The sequence below is a fragment of the Lemur catta genome, chromosome 3 (assembly GCF_020740605.2).
Source record: "Lemur catta isolate mLemCat1 chromosome 3, mLemCat1.pri, whole genome shotgun sequence".
In the NCBI taxonomy this organism is placed as follows: domain Eukaryota; kingdom Metazoa; phylum Chordata; class Mammalia; order Primates; family Lemuridae; genus Lemur; species Lemur catta.
The window spans coordinates 2,804,968-2,830,773 of record NC_059130.1 but is presented as its reverse complement, the minus strand read 5'-3'; the positions used below and the strand labels follow the sequence as shown (position 1 = coordinate 2,830,773).

The 25,806-nt window shown below is 38.4% G+C and overlaps 1 protein-coding gene and 1 pseudogene across 1 annotated transcript in view; both read left to right on the top strand.

The window, feature by feature from the left end:
• The first annotated feature begins 10,238 nt into the window (after window positions 1–10,238).
• On the top strand, window positions 10,239–10,363 carry LOC123636288 (annotated as a pseudogene).
• Window positions 10,364–17,001: 6,638 nt separating this feature from the next.
• TMCO1 (transmembrane and coiled-coil domains 1) overlaps window positions 17,002–25,806 on the top strand; it is a 33,612-nt gene continuing 24,807 nt past the window's right edge. Inside the window, exons 1-3 of the mRNA XM_045546606.1 lie at window positions 17,002–17,241; window positions 17,654–17,731; window positions 22,995–23,054. Of these exons, the coding sequence (XP_045402562.1) occupies window positions 17,172–17,241; window positions 17,654–17,731; window positions 22,995–23,054 (208 nt within the window). The 5' untranslated portion in view covers window positions 17,002–17,171. The remainder of the gene's footprint in view (window positions 17,242–17,653; window positions 17,732–22,994; window positions 23,055–25,806) is intronic.

Below are 25,806 nucleotides of genomic sequence, written 5' to 3'. Positions count from 1 at the left end.
ACAAGAAAATGATTTGAAAGGAAAAGGATTCAAAAGTAAAATATTAACATCTTTCAAAAACAACCCTTTGGAGACAAGACGGCAAACTAACGTCTTTCTCCTTCAACTCAACCGTGAAGATGCCACAGAAGCAAGAAGGATGTTGACAGATACCCAAACTTCACATAATTACTGTAAGAAATCCCTGGGAGTGAAAAAGAGTGTATTAGTGTCTGAACCTGAAGGAAATGGCAGTCTGGATAAGAAAGAGAGCTAATATCATGAAAAGAGATATTCCGGATGAGAACTTAGTTGTGTCTTTTTCTTTCTCTCCCACATTGGACTGGGCACATCACTGCTTTCTCCTTTTCTCCTGTGGGGTGAAAAACATCAACAACACAGCATCAGGCTAGTGCCAGAGCAATACTGGGGCAGTGTTAGAACTTGGAGGAGGTAATTTCAGGTGCAGGCAGACTACTTGGCTCCAACTGTTTCCTTCGGATCCCTCCCCACCTCCCCTCACCTCCAGTGTCTCCAAGAAAGCAGCTCTGTGCACAGAGGGAAGTTCAACTCTGTGGAAATCAAGCGTGGGGGTTGGGGGCGCGGGGAGGAGGGGAGAGGCAAAAACCGACCTAATGGGTACAGTGAACACTGTTTGGGTGATGGGCACACGTATAGCCATGACTCAAGCATCACAAAAGCTAACCATGTAACCAAAAAGATTTGCACCCCCTTAATATTTTGAATCTTTTTTTTTTAAAGCAGCTCTTAGGAAAGAGCAGAGCAGAGATACAAGCTTCCATGAGAGGCAGAGTTCCCTGATTGGCAATGAAGTGGGAGTGATGGGCAGATAAAAGGAGATGGTCCAATCCAGACATCTGAGGAATGCAGGCACTGTGTAGGAAAGACAAAATGGAACAGAACATCTTACTCCAGAGAATTAATAGATCAACCAGAACAAGAATTTAAAATAAACATATTAAATATCCTAAAAGAGATAAGAGAGGATATTGGAAAAAGGAAGCAAGAGCAAGAAAATTACGCTAGGAATCAAAAATATAATGAGACTGAAAGAAAGAAACTCAATGAAAGGATTAATGTGAAGAGAGAGTGCCAAAGAATAACCTAGTGAGCTAGAAGATGAGTTCAGGAACTCGCTAAGAAGACATCTTTGAGAAAGTTAAAAAAAAATTTAAAAAGAGAAAAATATAAGAAAATTTAAACCATATGGACACAAGAAATTTCAATGTTGAAATCCGTATATAGTAACATGAATCCAAAAAGAAAAAAAAATGGAGGGGAGGGAATATCTGGAGAAGTGACAACAAGAATATCACAGAACTGATGGAAAGTGACAGTCCTCAGTTTGAAAGGGCTCACAAACTACCAATAGGGTAGAGAAGGAAAAAACCTCTACTTGGACAAATTATAGTGAAAATTTTTCAATATTTTTACAAAAACATTCAAACAAATAGAGAAATTGAGAGAGCAGTACAATGACCTGTATATTACTAGCTTCAACAAGTATTACCATTTTTTGCAATATCTGCTTTTTCTCACTTTGGGGAATCATTTTAAAATAAATTGCTGAAGATATAGGAACTAATTAATTAATGACACCATGTAGAAATAATTAGACAAATCCAGAATGTGGTATATACTTAAGAAAATAGGCCTACTCTCTTGGAAAAGTCAATATTATGAAGAAAAAATGTGGGGATATATTCTAGATTTTAAATGTCTGAAAAGGCAGCAAAATGCAACTGGAGAAACTTCATTAGGTCTTGTTTATATTAAGCAGGTATAAACGACATTTTGGGGACAGTTGGGGAAATTTGAATACACACTGAAAATTAGATGATATTAGAGAATCTTAATTTTTCAGGAATGATACTGTTATTATGGTTATGTAGGAGAATGTCCTTATCCTTGGAACATGCATATTATAGTATTTGGGGTAAAGTTTGATGTCTGCAATTTATTTATTTATTTATTTATTTTTGAGACGAGTCTCACTCTGTTGCCCAGGCTAGAGTGCCGTGGCGTCAGCCTAGCTCACAGCAACCTCAAACTCCTGGGCTCAAGCGATCCTCCTGCCTCAGCCTCCCGAGTAGCTGGGATTACAGACATGCGCCACCATGCCTGGCTAACTTTTTCTATATATTTTTTTGGTTGTCCATATAATTTCTTTCTATTTTTAGTAGAGACGGGGTCTCGCTCTTGCTCAGGCTAGTCTCAAACTCCTGAGCTCAAACGATCCACCCACCTCGGCCTCTCAGAGTGCTAGGATTAGAGGCGTGAGCCACCGTGCCCGGCCAAGAATTTTTTATAGGTAATGCTATGCATTTCATAATACATCTTATCAGAAGCACATAATGTCAGGTTTAGTGGTGCTAAATTCAAGCTCTTAATTAAATAGTAGATACCATAGTTTATTCAATAATCCCTTACAGATTGACATATAGGTGGTTTCTAATCTATTGCTGTTCCAAATTATGTTGCAATGAGTTACCTTTGAAGTATATTTTTATATGTGGAAATGTCTCTTCAAGGTGGTTTCCTGAAAGTTGATTTGCATATTTAGTTTAGATAATGCTGCATTCCCTTGTGTGGGGCTGTACAATTTTGCATTGTCACTAGTAATATATGAGAGTGTTTAATAATTCACAGCCATGCTAAGAGAGTGTGTTCTCGAATTTTTGGACTTCTGACAATTTGGTAGTTGAGATAAAAAGACAGCTGAGAAGTGGTGTCTTAATGGGTTTTTTCTTATTTATTTTTTAGTTTATTTGCCACAAGAAAATTCAGAAGAGAATTTGTGTTGTTTTAAATGGACTTCGTCTTACTATGTGCGAGCTCAGTTTTTTTTTCATATGTTTAAGGAACATTTTACTCTTTTTTGTGTGAACTATTTGCAAATTTTGTCCATTGTCCTTTCATGCTTTTGGTCTCATCTTCTCAGTTTTTAAGGCAAATCAGCTTTTGTCTGTGGTATAAGCTGCAATTATTTTCTCTCCATTTTTCATTTGTCTTTTGCTATGCCTATGGTTATGTTTTCCATGCAAATATTTTTTACTTTAATAGTTAAGTACTTAAAATTGTCAGTCTTTATTATCATTTCTTCTGGTTTTGAGTAATAGTTAAGAAAAGATTTTCCCTCTCCTAGTTCCAAAGGAATTCATTCCTTTTTTATTTCTGGAGCTTGGATGGTTTCATTTTTTTACATTTAGATCTCAAATCTATTTTGCTAATAATGTTTTCCAAGTCTTTCACATCCTTACTAATTTTTTGTCTACTTGTAACCTAACTATAATTGTAAATATATCTATTTTTCCTTCAGATCGGTCAGTTTTTACTTCATGTAGTTTGAAACTCTTAACTGGGTGCGTATATATTTAATATTGTCATGTCTTATGTTGAACTAACACTTTTATTGTTTTGAAATCTCCTCTTTATTCTTGATGATATATTTGTCTTGAAGTTTATTTTGTCTGATACCAATATAGTCTTTCAGCTTTCTTATACCTATTGTTTGTATGGTGGATCTTTTGACTTATCTGTGTCTTAGTATTTAAGAATATATTTTATTATCACATAAATTTACATTTGTGTATTTATATAATATATAATTGGGTTTCTTACTCAGTATAAAAATTCTGCCTTTTAATTGTAGTGTAGACCATTTGCATTTAATGTATTAATCTATGTGGTTGAGTTTACAACTACTACCTTGCTGGAGTACAATGACATGATCATAGCTCACTGCAGCCTCCAACTCGTAGGCTCAAGTGATCCTTCTGCCTCAGCCTCCCAAGTAGCTGGGACTGCAAGTGTGTGCCACCATGCCCTGCTAATTTTTTTTTCCTATTTCTACAGAACCTGTATCTCGCTATGTTGCTCAGGCTGGTTTCAATCTTCTGGACTCAAGCGAGGGATCCTCCTGACTCAGCCTCCCAAAGTGCTAGGATTACAGCCATGAGCCACCACGTCTGGGCCATACTTTGTCTTTATCAAACAAGTGCTATAGTCATACATTTCACTTCAACATATGTTAAAAACCTATGTATAAATATTAACAATACACTACTATTATTTTTCTTTAGTTATTTTTGAAAGAAATTATGGTTTTTTATGAGGACAATTATATTTACTATGTTTGTTATTTCTGGGATCTTCATTCCTTCCTGTAAGTCCAAGTTTTTACCTTATATCATTTTCTTTCAGTCTGGAGAAATTCCTTTAATGTTTCTTGTAGTATAGCACAAATCTTTTAGCAACAAACTCTCTCAGATATGGCTGAAAATATATTTATTTGCCATAATTTCAAATATTTTTACTGCATTAAGAATTCAGACATTTTTTTCAGAACATTAAAGATGTGGTTTTGCTATCTTCTCTGACTTGCATAAGTTCTAATGAGAAAGCTGCTGTCATTTTAATCTTTATGTCTTCTGATTGCTGTTCAATTTTCTCTCTCTTTTTTAAATAAGATGTATTTATTATACTAAAGAACAAATTTTATTTTTCATTTTCCCAAAACACTAAAATAGCACACAGCATAGTAATTTAGCACACAATATAAACTGATATATGCAATTAATAATCCCCAAAATGTTTAAGTCTCACTTTGAGAGTCCTTAAAACTTGCACCCTTAAATGACCTTTATTAATGTTATCAACAAACAATAAAAGGAGTTACCTCAGAAAAATCTTAGTGTAAAAGATACCCCAATTCCTAGAACCTGGGTGCAGCAAAATTTGATTTCCTTTCTCACACTCCTTTCCTTCTGCTTGAAATGCAATTTAGACAGAGGTCCTATGGTGAAAGTTGCAATATTAAACTTACCTTTAGAATAATCCTTTCTCAAACCAGGAACCCAAGCAGTGTTACCTTAAATATAAAAAGGAGCTCGAGACTGTTTGATGTAGCTCAGTTATAGAGAGACAAATCAATTTTCTCTTTATTAGTGGTTTCCAGCATGTGATTATAATGTAACTTGATGTGGTTTTCTTTTTACATTTATCCTGCTTGCAGTTAGTTGAGATTCTTGGATCGACGGAGGTAGTTAAAAACAGTATAAAACACTATAATAACTGTATTCCATATGGTCAAAAAGCTAGAGGAAAGACTGCATATGTTAAGTAGAGACATGGAAGATATAAAAATGTCCCAAATTGAACTCCCAGAAATGAAAACTAAAATGTCTTAGGTGACAAAAAAAAAAACTGGATAGAACAATATGTTAGTGAATTTGTGAATTACTGAAGACAAAGCACTAGAAACCATCCAAAATAAAACACAAAGGGAAGAGAGAAAATTTGCCACAGAGTAGCTTACATTGCTGAGAAGAAAGAGGTGAGGTTACTGAATAAAAATGAGATGAGCTCCAATGTGGTAAAAGATGCAAGAGAAGTGGGAAGTGTTCCAAAAGGGGAAGGGGAAAGAGACTTAACAAAGGGGATAAATGAAAAGATTGGCAAAGAGAATACAAAACCAAGGTGAGTTTATATATATATATATATATATATATTTTTTTTTTTTTAGACAGAGTCTCACTGTGTTGCCCGGGTGAGTACCATGGCGTCAGCCTAGCTCACATCAACCTCAAACTCCTGGGCTCAAGCAATCCTCTTGCCTCTGCCTTCCAAGTAGCTGGGGCTACAGGTGCCCACCACAATGCCTGGCTAATTTTTCTATTTCTAGTAGAGAAAGTGTCTCATTCTTGCTCAGGCTGGTCTCGAACTCCTGAGCTCAAACTATCTTCCTGCTTCAGCCTCCCAGAATGCTAGGATTACAGGTGTGAGCCACCGCGCCCAGCCTATAATATGGTTTTTGTTAGGGATACATTCTCCTATCCACCACTCTAGAAACATCAGAATTATTATATTTTCATAGTTTTTCTCCTTTTTCTATTCTCCGAACCATGTCAAATTAGTCCTGTGAGTTACTCTCCTGGCTTCTCATATTTGTCCTTCTTTTCAATAATAACACCCAGTTCTGGCTCTTTTTTCTGTATACCTATACTTAAAAATACTCTGCTAACCCACCAGCCTTCCTGAATTGTAATGCTAAATTAATTTTCCTAAGGTACCGCTTTGATCATTTCACTCTTTTTGGCTCTAAAATCTTCAAAGTCTCCACTCCCACTGTCTTCTGAATAAAGTATGGATTTCTGTTTATCTGCAATGCAAAGTTTGACCTATTTTTCTAGCTTTTCAAAAGTCCTATATCTATACTAAATTATCCATTACCCCCAACTAAGTTTCATTTAATTGCCTCTTACTTTAGTCATTAACTTAACAAATACTTAACTGAGCACCTACCATGTAATATTAGTCTAAATGCCAGTGATAAAGTCTCTTTCTTTCAATCACATTTCATGGAGGTTGATCACTGTCATATGAACCCATGTAAATCAATTTTCTAAACTTTCCAAGTTGAAAATCAGCTCTCAGGTAGAGGTAAGATCATCATGGTATAGTCACTTCAGGAGGTTTTACCTGAAATAGCCAATTGGCATCTCTTCGTGTTCAAAACCCATGGAATGAATTACTTCCAGGGGATTCGAGAGAGTACACTGAGAATAGACCCCAGAGAAATAAGAAAATCTTATTGAAGTGAATGAAATAAGTCTGGCTAGCCCTGTAGAGAGCACTTTCCCTCTACCTGGGAAAGCACAAGCGATCTGTACCACACTAATGGAAAGGGAAAAATTCCCTGTGCTTTTGGATGTAAAACATGCATTGCATCTTTTTCACAAATATTTTTGAGTATCTGCCATAGAACAGGCCTATGCTAGACGTGTAAGTCCGTTTGAGACTGAGATTCTGAAAAGGCTTAGAATCAGGGACCTGAAGCTGTGGCCATTCAACAGTATTGCTTATGGTATTCATGTCTCTGTGTGAATAAGATCAGTGTTTGTTAGGCAGCACAGTGAATCACTAAGGTGAAGGGTGAGAGTCTAAATCATGAGTAAAAGTGGATTATTGGCCAAAAATATAACATTGGAATACTAAGCGTGACAATATATGTTTGCAATGGGCAAAGTCACATCAGATTTTAGGCTTTTATTAAAACAGCTCAGACTCACACAAGAAGAAAGGAACGTGAATTTGTTTAGGTATTTAAAGTATTTTCTAAGGCCTCTTCCAACTCTAATGTCATAAAAGTTTACTGTCAAACTGAAGTTTTTATATTTTCCTCTCCCGATAAAAACGGCCTTCTCAACTCTCTGTGGCAGACTTGTCACTGTATCAGGTTCAAATCCAAAGACACCAGCCTGAGCAACAGCGAGACCCTCTCTCTACCAAAAATAGAAAAAAATTAGCGAGGTGTGGTGGCACCTGTTATCCCAGCTACACAGGGGGCTGAGGCAGGAGGATCACTGGAGCCCAGGAGTTTGAGGTTGCAGTGAGCTACAATGATGCCACTGCACTCAAGCTGGGGTGACAGAGTGAGACTCTGTCTCAAAAAAAAAAAAAAAAAAAAAAAAATCCAGAGACAAATTTACCAGGAAGTTAACAAAACTTCGATTTCTGGGCTCCTCATTTATACTGGTCCCTTTTAAATGAATCTTCACATTTTTATGAAATTGACTTACAATTTTGTATTCTTTTTCGTAAAGAGGATTGTATAAGCTTCAGGTCCCATAAGACTTTGCAATACCCCTGATAGAAATCTTAGAATTGTTGATGTATTCTTATTCACCTCATCTTACTTCTTTTTTAAAATTTGTTTATAATTGATACATAACATCTTATTCAATTCTAAGAACTACTATTTCAGGGGGCCAGGAGTGGTAGCTCACACCTGAAAGGCCAGCACTTTGGGGAGGATCGATTGCTCGAGGCCAGGAGTTCTAGACTAGCCTGGGCAACATAGGGGGACCTTGTCTCTACAAAAAAATTTTTTAAAAATTAGCCCAAGCATGGTGGCATGTGTCTGTAGTCCCAGCTACTCAGAAGGCTGCAGCAAGAGGATTGCTTGAGCCTAGGAGTTTGAGGTTGCAGTGAGCTATGATCATTCCACCGCTCTCCAGCCCAGGTGACAAAGTGAAACACTGTCTCTAAAAAAAAAAAAAAACCTACTATTTCATCCTTGAAAATGTTCTCTTGCATTTGCTTTCCTCTTAATTTCTGCTAATACCACTTACTTACATGGTGACACCCTGATAGTTGGTTTTCCTGATGGCAATCATGCTTCCCAAATGAATCTATCTGATATGAGGTTTCCAGGCTAATTTTTTCTAAAGAAACACTGCTTATTTTGAAAATTCCCATCCGAGCTCAAAATGTTTCAATGACTTTCTACTATCACTGATCTTCTAAAATTGGGATGCTTCAGAACCATTTGATAGCATATGGCAATAAAATATACAATAAAATAGGGATGCTTAAATGCCCATGCAAAAAGTGGCAATGAATCCGAGGGTACTTGAAGCCACAGGGGAAATGTGATACATTTTTGCGAAGTATCAATTTTACTTGATTGGGAGTAATTTAAAATATAACTTCCCCCCAACTTTCCCCTTACTTATATCAAGCAGATGTAGAGTTCAATGTAAGAAGAAATTTCTTTTGAGTTCAGATGCATAGAAATAGATACATTATTATTCTTGGATTATGACACATTCTCATCATTGGTGTATTCAAGGCCCTCAAGCATTCATTCATTCAAAATAATACAACATATACCTACGAAATCACCGCCAACATGAAAACCAGAACATGAATTTTCATTTACATTTCTCTCCTTGATCTTCTGTTGCATCATCCAGCCTCTTCCCAATCAAAGTAACACTGTTGAAATCATCATTCTCTTGCTTTTCCTTTTAACATCATGTGTAAATATATTGAAAATATTGTTTTTTAGGGGATTAGATGTTATTAACTTTATTAAAAGTCTACCGCATGCTGTATGTAATCCTTAAGACACTTTTCACTTAATATTATATTGCTAGATTTAATCCAGATTGTGGCATATAATTGGAGTACGTTCATTTAGACTGCTGTATAAATATACCCTAATTTATTTATCTATTCCCCTGTCTGTTCATGGGCATTCGGGGTGTTTTTAGGTTTTGGTATTAAATAGCATGCTTACATGAAACACTCTTATGTGCATGCCCCAGTACTTGTTCAAAAGTTTTTTGAGTATATACCTAGTAGCAAAATGGCAGGTTAAAGGGCATGCAAGTGTTTATCTGTAAAGGATAATGCCAAACTATTCCATAGGGGCTGCACCAATTTAAACTCCCACCAAGAATGATTAAGAGATTCTGCTGATCTACATCCTTTAGATATGGTTCAACTTTAAATTTTTTTTTAAAAAATTGTGATAGTATGTACATAACCTGAGGTTTACCATTTTAAACATTTTTAAGTGTACAGTTCAGTGGCATTAAGTACATGCACATTCTTGTGCCACTTTTATCACTGTTCATCTCTAGCACTTGTTTTTCTTCTGAAACTGAAATTCTGTACCCATTAAACAAAGATAACTCTTCATTTTCCCCTCCCCTAGCCCTTAGCAACCACCATTCCACTTTTTGTCTCTATGGATACGACTACCCTCGATACCTGATGTAAGTGAAATCATACAATATTTGTCCTTTTGTGGCTGGCCTATTTCACTTTGCATAATGTCTTCAAGGTTCAGCCATGTTGTAGCATGTGCCAGAATTTCCTTCTTTTTTAAGGCTGAATAATATTCCCTTGTATGTATATACCATATTTTGCTTATCCATTCATCCATCAATGAATATTTGGATTACTTCCATCTTTTGGCCACTGTGCATAATGCTGCTATGAATGTGGGTATACAAATATCTGTTGGAGGCCCTGCTTTCAATTCTTTTCAGTATGTACCTAGAAGTGGAATTGCTGGATCATATGGTAATTCTATGTTTACTTTTTTGAGGAACAATCATACTGTTTTCCATAGCGGCTGCACCATTTTATATTCACCCCAGCAATGCACAATGCACAAGGGTTTCAGTTTTTCAACCTCCTTACCAACACTTGTTCTCTATTTTTTTTAAAATAATTGCTATAGTGACAGGTGTGAAGTTGTACCTCCTTGTGGTTTTGATTTGCATTTCCCTAATGATTAATTATGTTGTCCATCTTTTCATGTGCTTACTGGCCATTTGTATATCTTCTTTGGAGAAATGTTATTCAAGTCCATTGCCCATTTTTGAATTGGGGTTTTTTGTTGTTGTTGAGTTGTGAGAGTTTTTGTTTGTTTTAGAGATGGTCTCGGCCTCCCAGTGCTTACTGTGTTCTTACACTGCCTGTATAGAAAGAGGAGGCAGAGTAAAGCTACCCCATGTACACCCCAGCCCAAGCCCTGTGCCTGGTCTGTATTGTGAATGGGGGAACATGGAAAAAGAAAAGAAAAAAAAAAAAAGAAAAGAATAGAGATGGTCTCACTCTGTTGTTCAGGCTGGAGTACAGTGCCATGATCATAGCTTACTACAGTCTCAAACTCCTGGGCTCCAGTGATCCTCCCGAGTAGCCGGGGCTACGGGTGTGTGCCACCACACCCAGCTAGTTTTCTTTTTTAAATTTTTTGTAGAGACAGGAGTCTCACTATGTTACCTAGGCTGGTCTCAAACTCCTGGCCTCAGGCAATCCTCCCGTCTCAGCTTCCCAAAATGTTGGGATTACAGGCGTGAGCCACCCAGGCTGGCTGAGTTTTTTTTTTTTAAGTATATATTTTGGATTGTAATCCCTTATCAGACATATGCTTTGTAAATATTTCTCCCATTCCATAGGTTGCCTTTTCTGCTTGTTGTATCCTTTGATGAATAAAAATTTTTAATTTCAATGAAGTCCAATTTATTTTTTGTTGCCTGTGCTTTTGGTGTCATATTCAATGTCATTGCCAAATCCATGAAGCTTTTCTCCTGTTTTAATCCAAGAGTTTTATAGTTTAGTATTAAATACTTCCATTCAAGTCTTTGATCCATTTTGAATTGATTTTTTCCTATGGATGTTCAGTTTTCCATTTACTGAAAAGATTGGCTTTTCTGGCCAGGTGTGGTGGCTCACGCCTGTAATCCTAGCACTCTGGGAGGTGGAGGTGGGTGGATTGCTTAAGGTCAGGTGTTCGAGGCCAGCCTGAGAAAGAGCAGAGACCCCATCTCTACTAAAAACAGAAAGAAATGATCTGGACAGCTAAAAATATACAAAGAAAAAAATTAGCTGGGCATGGTGGCACATGCCTGTAGTCCCAGCTACTCGGGAGACTAAGGTAGTAGGATCGCTTAAGCCCAGGAGTTTGAAGTTGCTGTGAGCTAGGCTGATGCCACGGCAGTCTAGCCCGGGCAACAGAGTGAGACTCTGTCTCAAAAAAAAAAAAAAAAGATTGTCCTTTCTCCATTGATTGGCCTTGACATGCTTGTTGAAAAACATTTGACCATGTATGTTAGGTTTTACGGTTTATTTCTGGCTTTTCTATTCTATGTCTGTCTTTATGCCAGTACTATACTGAATTTTTTTTTTTTTAGTTCTAACAAAGTTGTTTTTTTTTTTTAGATGGAATCCTGAGGGTTTTCTACATAAATGAGCATGTCATCTGCAAACAGATAATTTTATTTCTTCCTTTCCAATTTGATGGCCCAACTTTTAATTTTTGCCAACTGAACAGATTGGTCCTGAATACAGTTCCCTCATCACTAATGAGATTGAATATCTTTTTATATGGAAGCATTAATACCAGTCCCTTACTATAAAATTCACATATAATGTTAGGATAAATGCAAAGTGCTAAGCTTCAGGCTCTATCTCCAGATCTTAGGCTTTCATTCCCTCTCTGCACTCCTAATGAGCGTTATAGTAGGAAAATTTTGAGGACCAACTAGCTACAGCATCAAGCTTAAGCCTTTCTATCAGTTGTTCAAATGAACAACCTTCATTGGTTTATAAATGTCTTTGAGAATTTGATGAAAACTATGAGTCCCCAGAAAAAAATGCACATACAAAGTTTTGCATACAATATCAGGAGATTTATGATCTTCTGAGGTTCAATCATGGACCTCTTGCAGATATAATCCAGATTCACCTTACTTAATCAATCCTATTTCTACTGAATACGTATCCTCTTTCAACATTGTAGTTGTTTCTACTACACACTCGCTCCCATATCTTGCCACTTTCTTGTTTCCAACTTGATTCTTCTGATCACTGCTTCTCTTGTGCCCTAATTTTATCCTTTTTTTAAGGTCCACCTAGAATTCCCTATCCTTCCAAGATATTTCTCCAACCCATTGTCCTCTCTGCCACAAATATCATTCGTTCATTCAATAAATATATATCAAGCAGCTTCTCTGTCCCAGGCCATGTTCCAAAAGCTGGGGATACAACAATGAACAAGATAGTCTCTGTCTTTAAAAAGTGCTGGATTATCCAACAAGGAGATTAAACATGTACTTAGGGCATACACAAACACACATGTAGACACATACACAGACTCACAGAGAGAAAATTATTTGAAAAAAATATTTCAGGACAGGCATGGTGGCTCACACCTCTAATCCTAGCACTCTGGGAGGCCCAGACAGAAGGATCACTTAAGATCAGGAGTTCAAGACCAGCCTGAGCAAGAGCAAGATCCTGTTTTTACAAAAAACAGAAAAATTAGCCAGGTGAAGTGGCATGTGCCTGTAGTCCCAGCTACTCAGGAGGCTGAGGCAGGAGGATCACTTGAGCCCAGGAGTTTGAGGTTGCAGTGAGGTTACAACCTGATGCCATTGTACTCTAGCTAGGGTGACACAGAAAGTCTCTGTTTCAAAAAAAAAAAAGAAAAAGAAAGAAAGAAAGAAAAAAAAATTCAAAATAATAATTAAGATCATATTTTACTTTGAATTATATTCGGGAAGAGATCTCATGATCTTTTCAGTGCCAGGGTTTCTGAAGATCTTCATCTAGTCCTGCTAGCCAAGTGGGAAAATCATCTTTTCCTAAAAAGTTGATTCCTCTCCTGTCTTCTCTGTTGTGTATCTATTCAGGTGCCCCCGCCACTCCTCCAAAAAAAAAAAAAGAAAAAGAAAAAAAGTCTGGGAGCTGTTCTCAATTCCTTCCCCTTCCTAATTCTCCACATCCAGTCATCTCTGTTTTTGGGAAAGATCACTATCGCCTACATGAGAAGAATGGCCTGGGGAGGACAAACGTGGTTATGAAACTGGAGAACAGTTAGAGGCTGTAATATAAATGAAGACAATAGTGACTTCAACTAAAGTGTAGTAGAGGACATTGAAAGATGTGGAAAAAAGAGATATGAAGAAGGGAGAATTTATCAAACTTGGTAGGTAGACATGTGGGATAAAGAGAGAGTTATTGAGGACACTTCCCCTAATTTTGGCTTGAAAAATACGTTAGACGGTGGGGCTACTTGTTAAGAGAATAAGGGAAGAGAAGATTGGAGTTTGGGGAAAAGAGCATGGGGGGCTCAGTCTGGGATATCCAAATGGAAATGTCTAGTGGGCAGTTCAATACTAGGTCTGAAACCCAGGAAAGAAGCTTGGGCTACAGATACCATTTTATGAATCATCAGTGGATAGATTGAAGAGAACAAGATCACAGGGAAGATGAACAGAGTAAGAAAATTAGTTCAAGGATTATGTGCTCAGGAGTTGAATAGAGCCAGTAACAATAATACTAACATTTATTTTCCGTTACTATGGACCAGGTACATTTCTAAACACTTTACTCACATATTCTTAAAAAAAAAAACCTTTAAACTTACGTACTATTATTCTTAATCATTTTACATTCAAAAAACCAAGACACAATGTGAAGTAACTTGCCTAAAACTGTACACATAGTTTAGTGGTGACGCCATGATTTGAGGACAGGTTGTCTGACTATAGAACCTTGCTCTCTACCCTATATAAACCTCACAGTAATATTGAATAGTAGGTATTTTTACCTTTACTTTACAGATTTAAAAAAAAATGAGGCTCAGAGAAATTAAATAACTTGCTAACGTAATATAGCTTACCTATGATGGGGCTAGCATTGAAACCTAAAGCTCATATTGTTTCATACCTCAGATGTAGGCAGGGATTTGTAATTCCCTCATAATCTTTTATAATGCCTAGCCTCGTACTAAGTGTTTATTTAAAGAACAGTATTGTTATTACTAATTCTACTACTAACATAAGAACATATTGAAGGCTTAGTTCCCATTCACCTTTCACAGGAAGTTAACTTGAAGATGTACCACAACATGAAGTATAAACTACGAGGAAAACGTAGGTCCAGGAAATAGGGAATCGCACCCAAGAGAATAGTAAAAGGAAAACCCATGACAGAAGCCTTGGCTGTAATCCTGGAGATTGGAGTAGGACAGTGAGCTTTAGGAGAGTGGTCATCACAGGGAAAACTTTGAAATCTAAAAATTAGTAGAGTCGAGAGCTTAGAGAATTTGGGACTGTTATAGAAAACTGGTATATAGAAAAGATGTTACCTGAACTTGTCTCTAGCACCGTTCTTCAACAAGGGGCATAGTGTCATAATATCATTGCCCTAGAAAAGGAAGTGTTACCCTAGCAGTCCATGACTGTATAATAAACATTTACATAGGAATAATTGAAATGCTTATTAATGTACTTCATTGATTCTGAGATTTATTTTTTCACATCTTAACATCTCTGAATGGGATTCATCTTACGATCAATGGTGTGTCATGGTTTAATTAACAGGTTTTTTTCTTTTTTAGTAATATATAAAATGGTCACATCTTCAAATGGACTGTTTGATTTGATAAACTGTGTGTGCCAAGCACAGCTTGAAATACTTTAAATATACTCTTCCTCATTCAATCCTCTTTAACAGTTTTATGCAGCTGGTATTATCATCATCATTTTACAAATAAGGAAACTGAGCTCAAAGATGTTAAACAGTGTGTTCTAAGACTGCTGACAAGTAAGTGGCAGAGACAGAATGAAAAGTTCTGACTTCAAAGGTCATGGTTTTGGCTGGGTGCGGTGGCTCACGCCTGTAATCCTAGCACTCTGGGAGGCCGAGACAGGAGGATTGCTTGAGGTCAGGAGTTCAAGACCAGCCTAAGCAACAGCGAGACCCTGTCTCTACTTAAAATAGAAAAAATTAAAACTAGAAAAAACAAAACAAACAAAAACAAAGGTCATGCTTTTATTGTATCTTAACATTTACCTTGGGTGATACAAAGTTGAGTAAAAGCCTACTCGTCTGAACAATTAGCTCAAATGCGATCTTTTTTTTTTATTATTATTTCAGCATATTGTGAGGGTACAAAAGTTTAGGTTACGTATATTGCCCTTGCCCCCCCACCAAATGCGATCTTTTTGAAGCCTTTCCAACTCTCCAGGAAGAACCAATCTTGTTCTCACCTGTGCTCCCATGACATTTTAAGAATACCTCTGTCACACCTTATTATAATGTATAATTTCCCTGGGGAAACTTGGAAGTCAGGAATATTGTCTTAATCATTGTTTTGACCCTACAGTGAACGCTACTGTTTGTGACACGTAGTAGAAACTCAGTGATGTCTTTTAAAAGGAGGCAGAGTCTCTCCTGCTAAGTCTAGGAGAGGGGACAAGAAATGCACATATAACTAAAAAATGTCAAAAGTAGTGCTATAGGAGAACTATTAATACAAATTAAATGCAGTGGAGTTTAAGAGAAAAGAACCAATGATAGAAAGTATACGTCAGCTGAGCACAGAGGCTCAGGCCTGTAATCACACTACTCTGGGAGGCTGAGATGGGAGGATCACTTGAGCCCAGAAGTTTAAGACCAGCCTAGGCAACATAACCAGACCCTGCCTCTACAAAAAATTAAAAAAAATCAATCGGGCATGGTGGCGCATGCCTGTAGTTCTAGCTACTTAGAAGGCTGAGGCAGAAAGATCGTTTGAGTCCAGAAATTCAAACCGGCAGTGAGCTATGATCATGCCACTACACTCCAGCCCAGGCGACAGAGCAAGATCCCACTTCTTTAAAAAAATAAAATAAAAGACTTGACCACGTTTAACTTCCAAAAAGAAAAGAAAAAAGAAAACGAAAGTCAAGGGCAGACAGCTCAGCCAGCTTTCGCACACACACACAGGCAGTCTGAATACCTGTACTCAGCCCAAAACCAAGCTACTGAGCCAGTTTCTTTGACCTATTTTTAAACTTTTAGATTTTAATGAGTTACCAGCATTTGTAGGTTGAATTTTCACATACAAATCAGGATTTCTGGATTTTACTGAAAAATGGAGCGATCTCAAAAACGAGGTACTCATTCTCCCAGAGAAGTTGGTTGGATCTGAGTATCAAATGCGCCTTTCGGGTGAAGTTCACGCGCCCTTGTCCATCTCAGCACCTGCCACCGATTTCTTGGGCTCTGCTTGTATAATTTACGTTTTCTCATCGCTGCGGGCATCTGGCTTTACGACCCCTTCTCCGACACACACCTCCTTCTCCACTGCACGCTCGGCAGTTGGAAGCATCCGCGTCTTCGCCCTCACTCTGCCGGGGAGGTCCCTCGCCTTCTCCCCACGCGCTCCCGCTCCCCCGAGTCACCGCCTCGGTGCCCTTCACCAGCTTTCTCCGACCCCCTCCGACCGTGTGGCCGCGGCACTCTGGCCACGTCTCCGGTCAAACCCTAATCGCGCGGCCTGTCCCAGGTTCTCCCCTTCGCCCTGGCGGCAGCTCCGCGAAGCCAGCGGCCCCCGACTAAGTGACCTTCGTGTCCCCAGCTCCACGGCCACGGCCCGGCACCTAAACCCTGGCGTTCGGGTCGTGTTGGCGGAAGCCAGTCTTCTTACTCTACCGCAAACCTAGGCTCAACTATCCACTATTACGGCCACAGAAGCGGGGCGGAAACCCAGACAAGGCCCCGGCCAAGGCCAAGGCGCCCGCCGGCACAGAGCAGGTAAACGCCACCGGGGACAGCCCGCCGCCCCTGCCGCTGCGATTCCCTCTCGCGAGATTTGGCCCGAGAACCAGCCAGTCGGCCCCCGAGACTAGGCGTGCGCCCACTCAGCCTCCGGCCCGAGCCTTTCCGGCGCCGTGCCCCGGAAGCGGAAGTGCGGCCTGTAGTCCGTCGGCGTCGGTGTGTCCCTCGGTGGTCACGGAGGCTGGGGAAGTCGTTTTCGCTTCGCTTTTGCTGGCTCCAGAGCGCGTCCTCCCCGGCGGGTGGGAGTGCGGGGACGAAGGGGCGCGATGAGCACCATGTTCGCGGACACTCTGCTCATCGTGTTCATCTCTGTGTGCACGGCGCTGCTGGCCGAGGGTGAGCGCCGCTGCTTCTCAGACGTTTGGTCGGTCCCCGCGACGCAGGGTCGCAGGCCCCTCGCGCCCCGGGGGAACGATCGCGAGCCTTACCTGCTTCGGGGTCTTGTTTACTGTGTTTCAGGAAATCGCTGGGCAGCTCGTGAACAGGCGGGAGGGGGCGTGTGGAATCGATTGCCGAGTTTTCTGTGGTCTAGGGTCGTTTTCATTCACTTGGGTGTATGTGGAGACGCCTTCACGTCCTGTTACAGTTAGTTTGGCTGAAGAGTCAGTTGTGTTAACATCTGAAAAAAGTTAACTACAGGTAAATGCAAAGCAAGAAGTTAGATTCCTCCTTCTGCAGTAACCACTACTCACAGTTTGTTGTTCTCTTTCCAGACTTCTCTATTAGCATGTTGCTTTTAATGTTCTAGGTATAACCTGGGTCCTGGTTTACAGGACAGACAAATACAAGAGACTGAAGGCGGAAGTGGAAAAACAGAGTAAGAAATGTAAGTATGGCAGCGCAGGAGAAATAGTTGCAACACCTCAAGCTCACTGAGTGCAAGTTCACAGTAAATATTGCAGGAGCGCCGCCTGATACAAAAACTTAATAGGAATACAAAGATGAATTCGACTTGAATTGAAGTCTATTTAGAAATAGAAGACTTTTGTGCAAAATGTATACTACCAGCTAGAGGGGAGTGAGGGGCGTGCAGGTACATGTTAGGTGCTGTGGTGGGTCTAAAGAAGAGGTCCTGTTCAGTTGCGAGGGACCATGAAAGCTTTCATGATGCAGATGGCCTTGCGGTCCCTTATGGGTAGTTAGAATTTGGATAGAGAATGAGTTGGAGGAAGGAAATTCCAGGTAAAAGAAATAGCATATGAACAAAAATATGTAAATTTTAACATGTGAGGCGGTTTGGAGAATGACATCCTTATGACTGGTGCCACAGTAAGTGGTGTCTTCAGGGATAACCCAAGTTTCAGTGGGGTGAGGAAGTTGAAGAAGTGTTTGAGGAAAAGATTGAAAACAAGTAGAGTTTGTTGTCTTTGAAATAAAGCAGCGTTTCCATGGGACACAGCTAAGGGTACAATGTGAATGGTTCCTCAGAGGGCTGATTCAGCTTTCAGTGTTCTTTTCTTCCTTATAAGCATTAAATATAACTTTTGCTTCTTAGAATTCCTATAACTTTTTGTATTTTGTGACTTTTTATTATGTCTTCATAAGAGTGTGACGGTTTTTTTTTCCCCCTTAAATTATCTCACTTACTCCACACAGCAACCATTTGTGGTCAGTTGTAAAAATATTACCTTCACATTATAGGAAAGGGGATTGAGACTTAGAAAGGTAAAGGAATTTACATCACAGAACAGAGAATTAGAGACCAAACTCAGGCTTTTGAAATTACAGTTTACTATTCCCTCACTTACTCAATGTTGATAATGCACCTCCACATATTTAAAACCAAACTCATTATCTTTACATTCACAAACACGATCCTCTTTCAGGATTTCCCTGTCTTGGTGACTGGTACCTCCATGCTTCCCGAGTACAAGCCAGAAACCTTACATTTTATGTATGTGGCTTCCAGGACACCATACTTTCTTGGTTTTGCTCTTATCTTACTGTTCATCCGTTTGCAGTTTCATTTCTTGATGTGCTATTGTTGGGAGGTGACACAAAATTTATTTTTTTTTATTTACATTCACCTCTTTGGTGAGCTCATTTTTGTGCTGTATTTTCCAATGACCTCTAGGTTTATGTCTCCAGCCCTCTAGGAAAGCTTAGTGCAAGATTCATATATCCAACTATCAATTTGTCATCTCTGCCTGAATGATTAACAGACATCTCAATCCCAAAATATCCAAAATTAAATACTTACGTCTCACTTCTAAGCCTGCTTTATTTGTAGCCTTTATCTTGGTCAATGGCAAGTCTGTCCTAGTTACTCAGGCCATAATCCTTGTGTAGTTATCTTTGACTCTTCTTGCAACCTGTAGCCTCCCGAGTAGCTGGGACTACAGGCATGCGCCACCATGCCCGGCTAATTTTTTCTATATATTTTTTTAGTCGTCCAGATAATTTATTTCTATTTTTAGTAGAGACGGGGTCTCACTCAGGCTGGTCTCGAACTCCTGGCCTTGAGCGATCCACCTGCCTTGGCCTCCCAGAGGGCTGGGATCACAGGCGTGAGCCACCGCGCCCGGCCCACAATAATTTTTTTAAAAGTCCATCAGGTCATGTCCCTTCTTTGCAACCCTGTGATGGTATTTCTTTTCCATTCAGAGGAATGGAAAGGCCAGTGTCTTTGTAGTGGCCCACGGAGCTTCCCTGTTACCACTCTGGTTTCTTTCCATCTGACTCTTGTCTCCACTGGCTGCTTGCTGTTCCTCACAGACACTAGCCACACTCTTGTGCTGAGCTCTTTCTAGTGGTTGTTCCTTGTGCTTGGAAATGTTCTTCCCTGTAATATCTGCTTGGCTAATCCTCTTACCTTCTTCAAATCTTTGTTCAAATCTCACCTCCGAGTCTTAACTTGACCACCTTATTTAAAACTGCAACTTGTCCCCCTCCTCTACCACTACTACTACTAATTTCCCTTCCCCTTCTCTATCTTTTTCCCATGGCTCTTATCACTTTGTAATATAGTATATGATTTACTTATTTATCGTGTTGTTGCATATTGTTTATTTCTACCTGCTAGAGTAAAGCTCCACTAGGGCAGGATTCTTCGTTTAAGGTATTCTCATACCTTAAATTCTTAATGTAATATGGATTTGTCCTGTAGATTTTGTGCTGCATTGGTGTCTACAGTATTGCGTTGTCTTTAATTATTTGCATTGTAAAAATAAATAAAAAGTCTCTGTCACCTTACGCTTAAATTCAAAGTGTAATATAGTTGCCAGGCTATACTTCCGTAGTTGTGATTTTGATGTAATTCTTTCATATGCTTGCATTGAAGATAAGTATGAGGTAGGTCAGTAATTGGAATGACTCTTGGCATTTCTTGTGGTCTTAAGTCCTCTACTTTGGATAATCTATCAAAACTCAGTTAACATGTATCATTTTCATTTATATCATCAATTGACATATTTGATTGCTTGCTATATGTTGAGTTTACCACAGTAAGTAGAATATGAAATGAATGGGCATAGATTCTGTCTTATGGAATTTATAATCAAATGCACAACTATTATATTTAGCATGAGGGATATTTAAAAGGAAGAATGTAAGGTAAATTCCCTCTTTGAACAGATGCCTTAATTGCAAATATATAATCCCTTTTGACATTTTGTATTCAGAATTTGGTATGGGTCTAGGCAAAAGAAGTTTGTAGGGTTTTTGAAGAATATGAAAAAATTATCAATAGGTTTGAGTTAGAATTAGATGTAGATTTCTTTTCCTGTGCTGATCTGATCCTTGGCATTATTTGGAGAATACTGGTAATATCCAAAAAGCAGACCTACTGATGTGAGGCCATTGACAAAAGATATGTTTTCTTAAAGGTAGTGAATTGGTTGATTCAGATGGTCTCTGGGTTTATAGAGTTACCCTAAATATCAGTAGGTCTCCCTTCATTGTGTTACTGTTGTAATATAGGCTAATAAAGTAATGGGAAAAATTACAGTCCAGTGTATATAATTTGATTCTTGTAACAGAATTGTTTATTTGCGAGCATTTATTAAGTATAAATTATTGTGAAGTATGAGATATTTCTGTTTACAGTGAAATAGGATAAAGCTTTTAGAATAATTTATCATCTGTTTGACAGAACTCTGGAATGCAGAATGCAGGAATACCAGGTCATGGACAAAAATGTATTTCATCGTAGACATCTTTTATTTTTGTCAACTCTGACATTTCCACTTCTTGTTATGGAGTAAGATTCTGGTGAATAAAGAGCAACGTACAAAGATATCTTTACGACCTTATGAAGTTTGAAAAACATTAGGTTAATTTATTCCTAAGAAAGATTTGTGTAGTCTCAATCTGGTCTGCTAGAAGACTAGGTTAATGTTTATAATATCATCTTATGTTTCTGTTCTCTAGCCTTCTTTTTTTTTTCCCCTCTTGTTTTTATGCAGTCATGGTTAAATGCCAAGTCGTTGTGTTATAGTCTTTCTGGAGTGGGAAAGAAATATTTTGTTTGTTTGTTTAATAGTAATGATAGGGAATAAAACATTTGATGTTTTCTGACCATTTTGTCTTTTAAAATGTTATTTCTATAACATCTTGTGGACTTTGACTAAATTTCCTTTTATGATCTCACACTAGTTCATTCTAAATCTTTCTTTCCATGTATATATTTTATCTTATGTATGTTATATAGCATTACCTTATATATATTAGGTTCCCAGAATGTACATACCCAACCCCCACGCACACACCCACCCACCTCATACATACTTTATTTTGGTCAGCACTTTAAATTTTTTCTGCAATATTGGAGTCAAATTGAATTTTATATCTCTTTGATAGAGCAGTACCAATTTTGCATTTATTTCTTAGAGGTAGGGTCTGACACTCTCAGTCAGGTTGGGGTGCAGTGGTGCACTCTAAGCTTACTACAGCCGTGAAAACCTGGGCTCAAATGATCCTCCTGCCTCACGAATTTGCTTTTAGAATTCAGGAGTAAGCAGTGTACTAACAGAAAGAGTTCTACTTGCTAATTCTCTTTAATGCAGCTTTTTTTCTTTTTTTTTTTGAGACAGAGTCTCACTCTGTTGCCCTGAGTAGAGTGCTGTGGCATTAGCTTAGCTCACAACAAGCTCAAATTCCTGGGCTCAAGTGATCCTCCTGCCTCAGCCTCCCCAGTAGCTGGGACTACAGGCACATGCCATGACACCTAGCTAATTTTTCTATTTTTAGTAGCAACGGGGTCTTGCTCTTGCTCAGGCTGGTCTCGAACTTCTGAGCTCAATCAAGCGATCCTCCTGCCTTGGCCTCCCAGAGTAATGCAGCTTTTAAGAATGATCCAACCTATACAGTACTGTTCATTATTAGTGTACTAAGATAACATGGGGAACAGATAATGCACATAAACTAAGTAAAGGTAATCTTTGACGTATCTAATACTAGTCCGTTTACAGGTGATTAAAGATAGTAAATATAAAGTAATATATTACACTATTCCTTTTTTAAAAGCTTACTGTTATTCTGTCATATTAATTGAAATGCATCAAAAAATTCAGTTTTAGCTTTTTTGACTGCTGATTTTCATACACTGTGCATATGTCTGTATTACCACCCTACTATAATTGTCATTTGATAATCCCCGCCTCCCATTATTCTTTAGAAGGCAAGGATTATATTTTCTCATCTACCTAGAATAGTACCTGTTACTTAGGCAGCTAATAATTGAATGAATGAATTTCTACTTTTGTGGTAAGTAGGAGAATGGAGCTACAATTAACCATAGGTATCTGAGAGAGTAGAATTTGAAAACTCTTCTTTGATGCCAGCTAAGATAATCATCCTCACCTGATGATCTGAAAATCATCTCAGTTTTGATTCTGATTGTGTCTTAATACAATCCTTTATGGGCATATTTGAGTAATAATGATGATAATTATTGTTTTAGTCTTTAGAACATTGTGTCTACCTTTTACTGTCAGTAGTTGTGTGAATGGGCCAGTCACAACCATAATCAAAGTCAGTGTGTAACTTTCTTGTAAGCTGCTTCCATTGGTTTGGCTGTGATAAATTATCCTTTGTTTCTTTAGAATATTATTGCATAATTAATTTTTACTGTGTTACTATGTTCTTTACAGTGGAAAAGAAGAAGGAAACAATAACAGAGTCAGCTGGTCGACAACAGAAAAAGAAAATAGGTAAGATGAGATATTAGTTTAAACAAAATTTGGATTTTCTTGGAAAAAAATTCTTAGATGATTGAAAATATAATAAAGTCATTAATAATGGTAACTCATGTTACTCAAGTTTATATGATTTTATGATTTTTAAAACACTTGCATGCCTTACTTGATTCTTAACCATTTTGTGAAGTAAATTGGACAAATTCAAGCAGTTGCTCTTTTTTGCTGCTAGTTTTAAAATTTGAGTTTTCGTAAAACGACAGTTGTGGCTTTTGAACTTGGCTGAGGGCTATTGGCATAGGTTGTAAAAGTGTATTGTTTTTCATATCTGAGATGATTATTTACAGTGAATTCTGAGTTACTTGTGTTTATTGTTTCCATGGCTTCCTTACTGAGAATTGACTAGTAATGGAAATCCACTAAGGGGTAGGAAATTTTCTGCTGAGTAATTTTTATCTACTCAGAAATAGTGGGTTTTGGCATTTTAGTGTAATTTAGAATTTAAGTAATTCTGTTCCCAGAGGTCAATTCATAAATTAATATATGTGATTTGTGTCTATACTTTATGATGCTTCCTGATTCTGAAATCAGGAAAAAATTATTGCCAAACTGTGTATTTGGTTCAGAAACTATGTCTCCATACCTGGGTCACCGCTCTTAGGGTCCCAGGGGAGAATTCTACCGGGCGGACTATGCCAGTATCCTGTTCTGATTAAAGTTTTTCAATGTAATGTAGGGCTACCAGACATTTTTCAAATGGCCTACTCTTTGAATTCCATGGCAAGATACTATGTATATCCACTCTCTGTCAGTGGCTCTATTAGGCATTGGAGAAACAAAGTAGAAAAAGGTTCTATCTTTATAAATTCTGTTAAGGAAAACAGACAAGAAAATAAATGATTACTGTGCAGTATGGTAAGTATTTTTCATAGAGCTATATTTTCAGTGTTATAAAAATTAAAGAGAAGGGATATCCAGGTCAACCTAGAGGGTCAGGTTTTCTTGAAGATACAATAATTTAGCTGAATTTTAAAGCTTTAATATGAGTTAGCGAAATAAATATAAATATATTACACTATTTGTGTGTATTGAGCACTTCTGCAACACACTGTGGTAACTTTACACATTTTAAAATTCTCATAACCATGTATGTGGTAGGGAACAGTGTTATCTTATTTTTATAGATGAGAAAATTGAGACTTAAGTTAAATATCTTGCACTAGGTCTTTCAGTGGTATGATGGGATTTGAGTGTTAGAGAAGGGGTTTGAACCTGGTCATTTCTACCTTTAGAATCCACCTGTACATTTTAAAACCATGTACGTTCTAGGCAGAAGACAGGCATATGCAAAAGCATGGAGGGCTAAAATAGCAAGGTATATACCTGGAGCTACAAATTGTTTACTGTAACAAATAAAAGATATGTGTAAAGTACAGGCACGTGAGGCTAGACAAATAAGCAGGGCCTAGTCCATAAAGGGCTTTATAAATTAAACTAAGGTAAGGAATTTAGTTTGTATCTAGAAGACTTTAGACAATCATTAAGGGATTTAAACAGAGGATTGATATCAGATTTTGTTTAAGGAAGACAACTCTGGTAATAGTTTGGAGAGGATAAGTTGGAGAGGAGATCATTTTGGAGGTAGGGAAATCATGAGGCTTTCTAAGTATCCCAGGCATAAAAATGGTAAGAACCTGGACTTGCAGAGGCAGTGGGAATGGAGTAGATGGTACAAATTAACAGTCTAGAGAAGGTAGAAGCAACAGGACTCTGACTGTTTTTTTTTTTTTTTCTTTTTTAAGAGATGAAGTCTTCCTCTGTCACTCAGGCTGGAGTGCAGTGGCATGATCATAGCTCAATGAAGCCTTGAGCTCCTGGGCTCAAGTGATCCTCCTGCCTCAGCTTCCCAAGTAGCTAGGACTGCAGGTGCACACCACCACACCTGACTAATTTTTAAAAAAATTTTTTGGAGGGACGGGGTCTTGCTATGTTGCCCAGGCTAGTTTTGAGCTCTTGGCCTCAAGTGATCCTCCTGCCTTGGCCTCCCAGAGTGCTGGGATTATAGGCGTGAGCCACCGCTCCCAGCCCAGTGACAATTTAGATATAGGGCACGGAGAGAGGTATGAGTCTAGGAAGATGCCCAGATTTCTGATATGGATAGGAAATATTGGAGGAATAGCAGATGGGGATGGGGAAGATAAAAAAGATGATTTCAGGTTTGAATATGTTGGATTTGAAGAGCCTGTGTGACAGGGTGGGAATGTTTGGTACACAGTTGTGTATACGGTTTGGGAGCTGGCAGAGAGATAGGGCTACAAACAGATTTTAGAGCCATATGCTTGTAAGTAGTAATTGAGTCCATAAGGTAAATGGGACCAGACAGGGATGGAAGGTAGGGCAAGAAGAGCAGAGGGCTGAGGGTGGAGAGTATCTTGAGGAAACAAAAATTTAAGGGGTAGCAGAAGTAGAGCTCTGAAAAAGTGTTATCAGATAAGTTGGAAAGGAGTTAGTGTCACAGAAGTTGAGAGAATTTCAGGGAGAAAGAAGGGTCTGAGGATACGTGTTAAATGTTTAAGAAATGGAAGTTATTAGTGATTTTATTAAGAATGATTTCATTGGCATGATGGGGGACAGAATCCAGATTGTGTAGATTAAGGAGATGATGTATAGTGAGGAAATGAAGATACTGAACATGGACAACTCTTTCAAGTACCTTTGCTATAAAAAATAGGAAAGATATGAAAATGGAAGGCAGATTACCATCTGC